The sequence below is a fragment of the Halichoeres trimaculatus genome, unplaced genomic scaffold (genome assembly GCF_033239565.1).
Source record: "Halichoeres trimaculatus isolate MK-OKI-2021-1 unplaced genomic scaffold, fHalTri1.1 fHalTri1_scaffold_20, whole genome shotgun sequence".
Taxonomy (NCBI): Eukaryota; Metazoa; Chordata; class Actinopteri; order Labriformes; family Labridae; genus Halichoeres; species Halichoeres trimaculatus.
This window is the reverse complement of record NW_027437198.1, coordinates 24978188-24991424: the sequence shown is the minus strand read 5'-3', so window position 1 is coordinate 24991424 and position 13237 is coordinate 24978188. Positions and strand designations below refer to the sequence as shown.

Genomic DNA, 13237 nt, shown 5'->3' with positions numbered 1-13237 from the left:
GTTTAGACTCAGTTTCTACTCTAAAAGTAGGTAGTCTAAAGAAATGATGTCTAATTTATTGTCTGAGTGTAGCTAGTCCAACACAGTTCCTGTTTCTGGACCATGATACAGCCTTAGAGGTGTCATTTGTCATCTGTGTTTGTTTACATACAGGTAGTAGAGCATTACAGCATTATAGCACTATAATTTGAAACTACAGCTTCAACTAGTGGTAGTTCGCTTCCCAAAGTCTACTAGTTCTAGTAGGAGTCGATATGTTTATCAGGCTAGTCTAGACGTTGTGTATTTTGTCTTTTCTTCTTATTGAAGTCATTTCAGTCTGTTTTTAGTTATACATGGGGTAAAAGAAGATGATATTCAGTAAATGAGCAAATGGGCCATCAGTCCTAAGGATCTGCTCTGGAACGGCCCGTTTGGCTGCAGCGTTAGCCGCATGCACGACTGCAAATAATCGGCCAGTTAACTAATCACACCATGAAAGAGACATGGGTGAAGATTGTGTCATAATTCAGGGGAACCTGCTGGAAAACCCTATCAAAACAAAAATGAAATGTGCATGTCTACCACTTATTATCAGCAGTAAATCTGACTGAGAGATTATCAAGAAAAACATTTTTTAGCCAGAAAAATTGAGATTGGCTTTCAAGAATACACATGGACGAACAGCTGTTGTCCGTGAGTCAATCAGGTAAACAAAGAGAAAGAGAAAGTTTGGCGATCTTGAACTTGCGGGTTTGTCTCCTTCATCTTGTCTGTTCACTGAAAAAATGTGTCTCCTTAATCTAAATTTGCTGTATGGCAACACATCCAAAGGATTGTCCACTGTCTTTGCATATTTTGTCTGGAACTGTAACATATTACCCTTGCTCATGCTAACCACTAATCAACTTTTTTTTCCCCGTTAGTAAGTACAAATGGTCCGTTTTCCCCGCCAATTGTCTGTCATACATACAGGTCTTAGATTAAGGCAGCGTCCACAGGTAGCTGAGTATCTGGGAAACCGCAGATATTTTTATACACTTAATAATAATCCACTGATGAAGCAAAGTAAAATCCTGTCTTAGAGGCTTAACTATTTAAAATATAGAGGAGATGCAGTTTTCTGTGTGTGCCTAATAATCCACACAAATCTTTTTTTTTGTCACTGAAAACTCTAGTGAAAGTGAAGATTTTTGGTTTTTGTCAACACCAAATGTTTCATCATTTTTTTTTTTTTTTTGGGGGGGGGGATAAGGAGGGATGTTTGATTTCGAAAATACTTAGCTAGGTGTGTATGAGGTCTAAAGCTCTTTTTAACTCGTGTTACCTTTGGCGCCCCTTCTGGTCAAAACGTACCTCAGATTTCTTCTTCTTCATTTAAATTTCAGTGTTTTTTCAGGCAAAAATCAAACTCTTCTTTACTTCAACACTGAAATGTTTTTCACTTGAACAGTCTTTGCTGGGGGTTAAATTATTGCTTTTCTCCTTATTTGATTATTTTATGATTTTTGGGTGCTGATTGGATTTAAATTGTGATTCTTCAATAGTTCTAATTATTTGTGAACATTAGTTGCTGTTTTAACACTAGACCATGTGAAAAAGTTGAATAATGATGTCTACAGACTGTATCAGAAGCCAGATTTTCCCCAAAAAATTGAACATCACATATGAGTCAATTCTTAGGTTTTATTTAGGAGATCTGACATCTACACTTTTTCCAACCCAGTTTTATAATCTAAGACTAAAATAAAGGTTTTTTTAATCAATATTTTTATTTATTATTAAGACATTTTTGTTTTTCTTTCAGTCATGTTTTTTAACTCCTCACAGGAGCATTAACAGCATTTCTGTCTCCTGAAACACGTCACATACCTCCTTCACCTCACTGAGAAAAAGCTCTGATGGCAGAGATATATAAATTGATTTCAGTCTTTAGTTTTTCTCCCATAAAAGCTGCTGTGACCGTCAGTAATAGCCTGGAGCTTCTGTAGCTGCTGCTGCTGGTGTTAGCACACATGACAGGAGTTAAACCCGAGCAGAGGAGGAGAAGGAGGAGAAGGAGGAGGAGGAGGCGACGCTGAGTAAAAGGAGAGTTTCTCTTTTCTTTGAATCGAGGATTTCTTTTTCATCTGAGTACGAGCCAATTATTTCCTTGTTGAGAGGAGATATGAACATCTGTGTTTGCTGTGAAGTGTTGAATAATGACACACAACAAAAACCTCTGAGTACACACACAGAAACACACACACACACATTTCCATTTGCCCTGTGGGTTGGGTGACGTCATGTTTGTTGTGGGCGGCTCCTGGCTGAGGATTAAAGACAGCCGAAGGTGGTTTGGGGTTTTAAAGATGGACAGGAGCATAACATTCCCACTATATCATTAGGCTCTCCAGCTACAGATAAGGAAATCTGCTAAGTCGTGGCCCTGGGCCCCAGAGGACCCTGACCCCTGACTGACAGGCTCAAGCAGATTTACTCTCTGGGTCACGATGCGGTTCGTGGAAAAACAACATTCTCTTACATAAAAAAACACTCATCATCTCCCGCCGTGGAGACAGTTTTAGGTTTGGGAATGTTTACGGCAAAAGAAGGAATTCCCCTCTGGGAGCAGGCGGCCTTGTCCTGGGTCTGATAGCTGCGGGAGGCTCTGGTCTGGGATGATGAGATGCAGATCTCAGGGTAGCTCAGGGCTGTTAATCCATCCACACGGACTAAACTGGGATGAGGTGGAGCGTGGCTGCCTGACGGTCAAAACTACTTCCACACACTGAGTCACATCAGAGGAATTTGGGCTGACAAAGGATGTCACGGAAAGTCCCTCCTGATGGCACAACCACAGGATGCTATTCTGAGGAGTTTGACACCCGTAGGAGTCATCTCAAGCTCCTCAAGCAAACCCTAAAGGGGACATATCAAGCTGATCCCTGATTTAATATTTACATATAATATAATAAATTTGAAAACAAGACTTTTTACCCCCGGAATTTTCAAAAAATGAGATATTGTATTTTTTCTGATATCCTAGAACCAGATTTGATGCCTCTGAAAATAGGTCATTGTGGTATGACCGAAAGATTTTGACCGTCATGACGACACGAGGATCTTTTCTTTTTATTGGAGTAATCTGATAAAGCAGCTCCTCCTCTGTGATGTCAGTTAGTCACACAACCGCCACCGAGGGATACACCCACCAAGAGCCGACTGACTGAGTGCTGGATGCAGGGACTCTGCTCTGCTGAGCAGCTCGGCTTTACATGGTGAATTAGCAGTTAAAACACTGTAGTTTTAGCAGACGTGGTAATACTTGTGAGACTGTGATATTTACATGCTTGTTCTGACATGCACTGTGAACCTGGACCACAATAATGCTGCGGTAATAACATAGGGAGGAACTGACGGTAGAGGCGATCTTTAGACGACACTTTCAGCATGATGGATAAAACAGACAGAGAAAAGTGAAGGAGCAGGATGGAGCCCTGTTATAGAAATAGTTTATTGGTGAAGTCTGCCTATATTCCCACGTATAAACTATACATGTTACAGTACCAGTTTGACTCACCACACTGAAGCGTCCTGAGATGATCTGTGTCCAGGTGGATTTTCTTCCTCCTGAGCTGCAGAACCGTCCAGGTCTGACTCGGGGTCCAATACAAAAGGACGTATCCTACACTCTGCCATTTTATTAGTGCTATCAATGCCTTACAGTGAAGTTTTGGCAAACAGCAAACTCGCTCGGTCTGCTCCATCCAATATGGCGATTTTGTAAATACTGCCATGCTGCAAAAACCGCCCCCTGGCTCTACCCCCTCCGCCCCTCTGATAGAACTGACCAATCAGAGCACAAAGGGCTGTGACGTTGCGAGGTTACTGGAGGTCATTCTCAAAACGGAGCGTTTCAACGAGATCTTCAGAATGGCCTAAAATGAGGATACTGAGAACACTATTGTGGGGCAATGAAGGAACTAAATGACTTGTACTGAGGGCAGAAATGCTTTACAGGCATCCTAGTCTGGCATAGTGAAAAGGAGAAACAAGCAGGATATGTCCCCTTTAAAGTCAGGAGCTCAAACTTGTAAACACAACAACACGTCAGAGATGCTGTGATGGAAACACTCTCACAGTCGTAACAGGAGCTGAAGCCTTCAGGCCCATCCTGTCTCCATTCTCCACGCCCTCCCCCCGAACCCTACAGCCACCTGACCCCGGGGCCTGGGAAGAGCCAGTGACCAGCAGGGGAAGGAATGCAAACACAAGGCACCCTGAGACATGACTGGCACCGAGGTTTCTAGAAAAGACAACAATCATAAATACCCAGAGTCGTCGGCTTAAAATAAGAACGACACGAAGCTGGCAAGGTCAAAACAACTCGTCTGAGAAACGACTGCTGGAAAAGTTGGAGCCAGTCCTCCCACGATCACAGACACCGTGACAGATCAGAGGCTGAGGCTGGGGCTGGGGCAGGGAGGGGTTTGATATCAGACGCTGTGTGTGAAATCATCTTACCTGACGTGTCCCACATGTTCAGCTCGATCCGGTGCTTCTCGATCTCAAAGCTGGCGGTGTAGTTCTCAAACACTGTGGGCACATAGTTCTGAAAGGGAGAGGGTTGTTTTAATGGAGTGTTTGCACAGAGCAGAGGGAGCATCAGGCTGAAAATGAGGCAGCTGGTGAATAAAGCTGAATCCTGGATGTTATTATTAAAGCTTGAGTTTTAAAGGTGGAATTAAAGACACATTAGAGTCAGTTCAGTCAGTGCAGGGCTGCTGGAGCTGTGTGACAGGCTTTCATTACTCTGTCTCAAATCAGGTGGAGGAGACCTGCTGAACAAGTACTGAACTTACTACATACAGGACTGTTCACAGCTGCATTATGATCCTCCAGATCCCAGTTTCTAGGACTGAACTTCACACTCACCTCTGGGTAGCAGTCCTTGGCGAAAACATGGAGAAGTGCCGTTTTCCCACATTGCGTGTCTCCCACCACCACGATCTTACAGCGGCTGCTCAGACTGTCCATGGTTCGTCCGTCAGAGCTGTGTTCCTGATGCGGATGCGGGTCGCATCAAGCCTCCGCTCAGACACGCAGCAGAATCACAGAAAGAGTCCAAAACGAGCAAAAACATGCGCCAACCCGGTGCGTCTCATCCAGCTGCTGCTGCTGCTGCTGCTGCGCCTTTAACCTGTCCCCTGTACGCGCAGCTCCCAGGTCCCTCCGACTGGCTGCTCCGCTCCAAAAACCGGAGAGAGGACGCGTGAGCCCTCCCTGGGAAAGTGATTACAGGCCACGCCCTCTTAATGTTCACGTCTGAGTCCCATCAGTCAGCTGTGGTGATGCTGCCTGTTGGAAATGAAGGAGCTGATTCATGGAGACATGGAGCAGGACTTATCACCTCACAGGACAAACACTGCAGAAATATGAACTCTTTGAGTTTAAAAAAATGAAAACTCACTGAGATATCCTGGATTTTACCAATGTTCATTTGCAAAAAAAAAAAAAAAAAAAAAAAAAAAAAAAAAAAGGGATTACTATAGGAGTATGGCACCATATATAGCCTATACACGATAAATGGCCCTAAATTCATGCACTCTCATTTATTTCTGGTTTTGGCCAAAAGACAAACTGTAGGAAACCTTCAAAACAAAATTGTGCATTATAATAAACTAAATATTTTCCTGCAGTATTTATTTAGTGTTTTGTTTTCCTATTTTAACAACCCTCTGTAGACCTATTTTTCCCATTTCTGGCCCTGGATCAGCATAAACTCAGCCCATTACTCCTCAGGATTTAGCACCAGCCTGACCTGTTAATGGAGATACAATAAAAGCAGCATACACACATTAAATAGTCCATCAAACCGAGCAGCTACAGGCCTGACCGGGTTCCTCTCTCGGGGTTTAATTGCCTTACAGTCAGATGATCTTTCTCGGAGGCGCCCTGCTGAGGAGGTTTCACTTTTTGTGAATGAGAAAATTAAATGACGCGGGACCACGTGCGCCACTGTTGAGTCATCTCTCTGGAGTCGGCTTGGAGACCAACACTGCCCCCCTGTGGAGAAAACAAAAACATTTAGGATATACTGCACTTTGATGGAATAAAAGTTTTTGGTGTATATCAGTTAGATTTTTGCAATTAGATCTTTGAACGCGTTAATTACTCATTTTACGTGTTTGTTTCAATGACGTTCTTCTAAAGAGAAATTTAATTTCAAGGCCTGTTTTTATTTTATTTAGGTAAACTTAAGGTTGGCTTAATATGTAGTTTTACTTTATTTTAATTATTTATTTTAATTTTAATTATTTTTGTGTACATATCAGTTCATTTGATTTAATTCTTATTACCTTTTTTTTAAGTCATTTCATTTTCAAGTTTTTTTTATTCTTTAGTTTTAATAATTTTATTGTATTCATTTGAAGCATTGTAATTTACTTTTCTCACATATTGTCACCTTCTTAAAATAATTGTCTAGGCCCCTTTTTAAAATTCATTTATTTTTATTTTTATTTATTTATTTTATTTTTTTTGTCTGATTTGGTTCCTTATGGCTCGTTTTTTTATTTTAATTTACTTTATTTTATTTTATTATTTTATTTTATTTTATTTTATTATTTATTTTTTATTCTATTAATATTTTTTCAATTTTTATCTTTTTAAACTAGATGGTTATTTAAAGAAAGCCACTGTTATCTATTGTCTGTTCGTCTATTAAATACTTTGGGCTGGTCGTTAAATTGTATACAAGGGGATATATAAATAAAGAAGAGTTCAAGTTTTAAATCTATTTTTAGCAAAGAACGATTAATTTTCGCTAGCGTTTACTTTACACCTCACTGCGCAAGCGCAGAAGTTCTTCCAGATAAGGAAGTCGCGAACCTAGCGTGTAAACAAAGCAGCATGGTAAACAAGTTTATTAAAAAGAAAAGGGCTACTTTAGTTCTTGGAATCAGTTTTTCAAGTCAATGAGATTTTATTTCACTTTAAACCACGTTTAGATCAATACGCTTTATGTTATGATAAAACTTTGATTATTGTATTTATCACGTTTATAACAGGTTTGAAGCACATGGAGAAATCCTCCAAGGAGGGCAGCAGTCAGCAGGTCCTGGGATGGAGTCTAAGGAGAAACTAAGTTTGATCTTCAAACATCCAACGACAGATTCATGCAGGTGGAGCAGGAGGTACAGGTAAACTAATCAAATACCTGTGGGTTCATTTTTTTAAATCTACATATTTGGAAAGTATGGCTGGGATTATATGCTTTTCTCCAGATTCAATTCTTTCTTGATTTTTGGGATTGCAATTCTTTAATGTTTCAGATTTTTATTTTGCTTTTTTAACACCAGACCACGTAAAGAACTTAAATGGTGATAATAATGTCCAAAGACTCAGGGGCCATATTTCCCTTAAAATGCACATGGCATGAGTCTGTTTTTAGGATTCATCCAGGGGATGTGACATCTCTTTCTTTTCCAGCCCAGTTTATAAACAAAGACTAAAGTTAAGGATTAAAATTTGGGGAAAAAAAATCATTTAACAAAAAATCCTGATACTCCAATACTTCAGTTTTTCGCACCCACCCCTATTAGGAAGTAACTTTTCAGACTAATGAAGCAAAGTAAAATCCTGTCTTAGAGGCTCAACTATCTAAGCATAGAGAAGATGCAGTTTTCTGTGTGTGTGCAAATCTCATGACTACCAAAACATGTTTCCAACAACCTGAGATAATGCTGAAATAATTGTGTTTGAGCAGGAGAAATTGGAGCTGTGAGTTTTTTTTAATGTGAAACACATCAGCTACTGTGTGAGTTTTATTTAGATGAACTGATCCTTTAAAATCAAAGCTCCTATTTATTAATAGAACAGCAGGTGGCACCAAGTATTCACTTCAGGCAAAAATCTTTCACTATCTTTTATAAATGATCTGAGCAAATATCTCTCTGTGGGAAACTTCGCTGCTGGAGCTCAGATTTCTGTTCAAACATCCCTCACAGCATCTTAAAATAGCTTCTTTTCGTACCAACAAAAACTCAGACCTGTTGCGTTTTATATTCCTTGTGTTAAAATTGTTCAATCAGTCTGAGAGCTCGTTGGATCAAGTGTAAACCCATTTATACAAAGAGGTTTAGTGCTCATCATAGTGGTTTGACTCCCTTTGTCTGTCACATCTTCCCTGCATTAAATGTCTCAGATCAGCTGTTTAGCTTTAAAACAGCCCGTCCTCCATAATAAAATGAGCTTTAATAGATTTTTAAACTGATCCTCAGAGACCAGACTCCATCAGCATATTAACCAAAGCATACATCAGTAGATAAATGCATTACAGTAACTGTGGGTGGATTACACTCACGCTCTGGCTCACCATCCATCCCGGTCCGCTCCTCCTGCCAGCAGGTGGGTGTAGCGCTCTGCATTCCAACTGTCTGTGCAGCAGTATGACTGTGCTGAATGGTTCGGTAGATATGCTCCTGAACAAATGAACCAAACAGAACAGAGAAGCCTGGCCAGAGCTTTCAGCAGGAGGATAAATAAAAGATGTAAAGCATAAACATTTACGTATATTTGGCCGGTCACTGCAGCTCTGGGAACCTGACAGGAAGAACTTTTCCAGCCCAGAAACCAAGTCCTCCCACACTTATCGTCTGATTTAACATCTGTAAATCTCTGTAGCATGTGTGTGTGTGTGTGTGTGTGGTGTGTATGTGAGCTCTGGCAGCTCTGTGCTCTGCAGCACTGAGACAAACGCAGGTTTTCTTTACCCCCTCAGGGTTTGAGTTAAACGGGATGAAAGAGAAGGTAATGTCGTAAGGTAGCATTGCTCAGAAAGCCATATCCTTTTACCTTTCCCACCAGAATAATTGAAGGATGTTGTCCCATCTGATTGAACCAAGAGGAGGGTGAGGAAGAGGAAACATCAATCACAACAGTGACGACAGGGGTGTAACACAGGAGTTTGCAACCTTTACTTCCAAAGGAGCGATTTAGACTCAGTTCACCTGGATAAAAGTCATTCAAGAGCTTTGAAATGTACTTAATCTTCACAATAAGGACAAAAAAGTGTTGACAATTTTGTACATGGTTAGAATCTAATAAATAATTAACTGTAAATGTGATGTGTTAGTTTTTTATTTTAAAAAATTGCAAATATAAAAAAAATTGAATTGGCAAAAAAAAAGAGATTTGAAATTTTTTTTTTTTAAAATAGAATTTTTAATTGAAGTTTAAAAAAAAGCAAGCATTTCAAAGAGTTGCAAATTTTTTTAAAAAAAATGTGATTTAAAAAAATTGTCAAAAAAACTCAATATATTGTTGGAATTTCAAAAATTGCAAAAATTTCCCAAAATTATTTTTTTTAAAATATGCAAAAAATAAGCTGAAATAAATGATCAAAGATAAGAAAATTTAAATTTCAAAATTTTTTGACATTTTTCTTAATATATTTGCAATGTAAAAATATGCAAAAATTTCAAATATTTGAGAATTTTAAAAAATTGCAATCATTTTGAAAGTTGCAATAATCAAAAAAGTTTGTAAAATTAAAAAACAAATCTCCAAAAATATTATAACCAGAAAAAATGGCAAAAATGTACAAAAAAATGAATAACAAAAATTATCATAAAAATATAATATATGGCCATAAATTTCCAAAGAATACAAAAAATGTGTTGTTTTTTTCATTTGCAAGAATCTTTAAAAATGCAAAAATTTCAAATAGTTATGCACTTTAAAAATGACATAATTTTTTGAAATTTCAAAAATTCAAAAAAAAATAAATAAATAAAAATAAAAAATTTGCAATTAAAAAAAATGTCATCCAAAAATTTGAAACAATTTTGCAAAAAAGATAAGATTCAAAATATTTGCAAAATTTACAAAAAAAGACTTAATATATTTAAAATATATAAATATTTGAATATGATATCATATTTTGCTGACATTGCTTTACTTTTAATAATTTTAATGTCTTCTATTGTCCTGCCATATATCAATCATGAAAATTTCAAAAAAAAATGCAAGAATTAAAAAAAAAAGAACTCTTACTCTTTTACAAAAGCTTTAAAAGTTTTGAAAGAAAACTTGAATTGGATATGATATATCGATAACATTGCTCAACACATTTTTTGTTGTTTTCTTACATCTTGTCATATATCAATCATGTTTATTAATCCGGCTCATTGTCAGTTAAATGAATCCATCCACACAGAATTAAAATCAGTATTTTCTTCCAGATTAGTCTTTTTGTAGATGTAGTTATCTTCCCAGGGCTGTAAAACTTGAGGTTAGCCACAGGTGCATGGAAAGTTGGTGGGCTGTTGACGTTGTAGGAGGTGAAGTGTTATGTTAAGTCATACATGTGCACATTTATGGTCACATTTCTGCAGTTTCTTCATGCATGACTTTTATCTGAACTCTTTTTCCTGATTTCATAAAACGTTTGCTCTTTAAAAGTGTAAGGGAAGTGAAACACAAGTGTTTGTAGCAAACACACTCACACACACACGCCCTCAGAGACTGTGCAGACTCCCTGCAGACTCTGTCTAGTTGCTGGCAGAGTGGTGACACAGTACTTTATCCAGGCCAAATTACAGCAGCAAGCAGCATTATGCATCCACTAACCTACTTAGTCAACAGAGGAGGTCTCCGAACTGCACCAGGTGTCCGTCTCTGTTCCCATGGTCTTTTAACTGCAGCCATTTCCTGTTCTGAATACTTCTCCAGAGCCTGTTTAGCTGCTGGAACGTGTTCTGAGATTCTCTTTTTGGCCTCGAAGTGAAACAGAAGTTTCTGTTTTTAGATTTCAGCTTCACCTGTGAGAGTAAATGAGGAGAGGTGGACCACGGTGCTGGTGTGTATTCAGAGACATTCTGTGATTCAGGAACATTTTCCTCAGTCAAAAAGAGATCGATCAACGTCTGAATGCTACATCATTAAGCCTCTGTGAGGTATCGATCAGGGCTCTGCTGACTTTGGCCTCAGGAGTGCTGAGTGGCTCTTTGCAGCCACAAGGTGTCTCTGCGCTGCTCCTGTGGTCAGAGCCCTGAATGGACTCTGGGCTGCTCCCTCAGCTGGAAAATCTGAATCCGGTTTCTTTTCAGGATCCAAAGTTTAACTACTTTGGATCAAGACTTTTCTGAGGAGTTTTTCTTCGTGGGCCTATCGCTCATGTTGCTCTCAGCGGAGAGGTCACCCCGCCCTGTGGCTCCAGCTCCCTGCACTGACGCTGAGCAGCACAAAGCAGGTTGTATCGTTTAATCAAAAGCTGGCCTGACCTCAACACAAGCTCATATTTTTCTGAGCTGCCTGTGCTGGGAAGTTACAACAATGAGCCGTACGCAGGCCCAGAGTTCCTGCAAATCCTACTGTAGAATAGGCGGCGTAAACAGACGTTTCCTCCAGCTGCTGCTGTGCCAGGACCATCAACTCTAGTGTTTAACAAGCAGGAGTAAACAGACAGAGGCAAGAAAATACTCCCCAATTCATTTAAATGCATCTCATGGATGTTCAGATATAAAAATGTGGTGCATGAGTTTGCAGGAATAAACCTAAAACTATAAGATTCATAAAGAAGTGTTGCACTTTTATGATCACAGCTTTAAAACTTGAGGATTTTTGTGCCATCCTGCAGAAATCCGCAGATTTTGATGTTGGCTTTTTGCGCCTGAAAGCTCCACTCTGCCTTTTTGCAAATCACCCCTCAGCTTGATGCAACATATGCTCAATCTTATAGCCCTACCCAAACCGAAACCAGCCAATCACAAGCCCAATCCCTGGCTTTCATCAGCGCTCCGTGTTTTCCAGCCAGCCCGTGTCTCGTCCCACTCACACTCTCTGTCAGAGCGCGGCGTTGACAGCCACTGGCCACTGAGCAGCCCACTCTGTCGGGGTTTGTGTCTCCATGCAAGACTGCTGAAAAAGAAGCTCTGACTCTTCCTTTTCTTTTCTTTGCGAAGAAAAACCCGATCACCAGAGCCCGTGCACGGCCCAGGAAGCACAACAAGTGACAAAAAGCCTCTCAAGTCGTTTTTTTTCTAGACTCATCACTGTCTCTCAGATCCCTGCACAATGTCTGGAGAGGACGCACCTGCCCAGCAGCAAAACGCCGTGGACCAGAAGCAGGAGACCAAACCCGCTGAGGAGCCCAAAGCTGATCCCCCTAAGACGGACTCTGCACCCGCAGCTGCCGCCGAGGCAGCCGCCACCCCCGCGGCGACCACCGAGAAGGCCCCCGAGGAGGAGACGTTCACGTACCGCGCCCTGGTGCTCACCGGCCACGGCGGCTACGACAAAGTCAAGCTGCAGGTGAAGAAGGGGAAGCCCACGCTAAAGGCTGGTGAGGTCCTTATCAGAGTCAAGGCATGCGGGCTAAACTTCGCGGACCTGATGGCTCGGCAGGGGCTGTACGACCGGATGCCATCCCCGCCGGTCACCCCAGGGATGGAGTGCTCCGGGCTGGTGGAGGCTGTGGGGGAAGAAGTGACGGACAGAAAAGTAAGAGCACAAGCTTCTCTCCTTTTCTTTAAAGTTTCACATGAGTGTGTTTGTGTCATTGTTTCTGTGATGATTTTCTGAGTCGCTTGGTTTTTGGTGCTACATCTGGATATGGGCGTGTCAGGCGGTGCTGGCTGCTCTGAGTGCTGGTGGCGCTTTTATAGACACAGAAAGACCTCATAAATATAATTCCTTTCAGCTATTTAACGAGATTATTCAAATAATAAAAGATTAACGTGCAGAATAATGAGGGAGGATTAAATTCGAGCTGCGTTTGTTCATGCCATCACTCGTGCGTAAAGACGCAGCACTTGTTGTCTTATAGAGGTGGAGGCGGCTTCATATTGCGCTCAGGTTGTGTTGTATTTGAAAGAGAGATGCACAAAGTGTGAAGACGAGTTCAGTGAAAGCAGCAGCAGCAGCGAGAGGAGGAGGAGGCGTCGCCCCTTGTCTCCCCAACCGCGTTGTGTCTGTGCGCACTTAGCTGGAGCAACTTGAGGTGGGAAAAAAAAAACAGTTGTCAGAGACGAGATGGAGATGCGATTACAGCTTGCATGTGTGTGTGTGTGTATGAGTGTGTTATTAGTGTGAACAAACACGTGCCAAACCGCGAAATGCTTTGCTCCACTCTTGCAGCACCTACGCTGGTCTGCGCTTCGATGTGTGCCAAGGCGCGGAGAGCTGCGTCAGGGCAGCCGGAGGGAGACCGGAAACAGGGGTGCTGTGCCTTCTAAATAAAAGAGCTTCCTTTGCATTCAACAGGGAAGGAATT

General features: G+C 40.8%; 2 protein-coding genes and 1 long non-coding RNA gene across 3 annotated transcripts in view; 2 read left to right on the top strand and 1 right to left on the bottom strand.

Annotated features, from left to right (window-relative positions):
* rnd2 (Rho family GTPase 2) overlaps positions 1-5914 on the bottom strand; it is a 38817-nt gene extending 32903 nt beyond the window's left edge. The window contains exons 1-3 of the mRNA XM_074697310.1: positions 5819-5914; positions 4897-5319; positions 4486-4573 (exon numbers count right to left, since the gene is read on the bottom strand). Of these exons, the coding sequence (XP_074553411.1) occupies positions 4486-4573; positions 4897-4998 (190 nt within the window). The 5' untranslated portion in view covers positions 4999-5319; positions 5819-5914. The remainder of the gene's footprint in view (positions 1-4485; positions 4574-4896; positions 5320-5818) is intronic.
* LOC141810186 (uncharacterized) overlaps positions 1-8922 on the top strand; it is a 94999-nt gene extending 86077 nt beyond the window's left edge. The window contains exons 2-3 of the long non-coding RNA XR_012600056.1: positions 7032-7163; positions 8830-8922. This is a non-coding gene — a long non-coding RNA (uncharacterized LOC141810186). The remainder of the gene's footprint in view (positions 1-7031; positions 7164-8829) is intronic.
* Positions 8923-11796: 2874 nt separating this feature from the next.
* The window catches only part of vat1 (vesicle amine transport 1), a 41434-nt gene continuing 39993 nt past the window's right edge, over positions 11797-13237 (top strand). Inside the window, exon 1 of the mRNA XM_074696458.1 lies at positions 11797-12465. Coding sequence (XP_074552559.1) covers positions 12040-12465 — 426 coding nt within the window. The 5' untranslated portion in view covers positions 11797-12039. The remainder of the gene's footprint in view (positions 12466-13237) is intronic.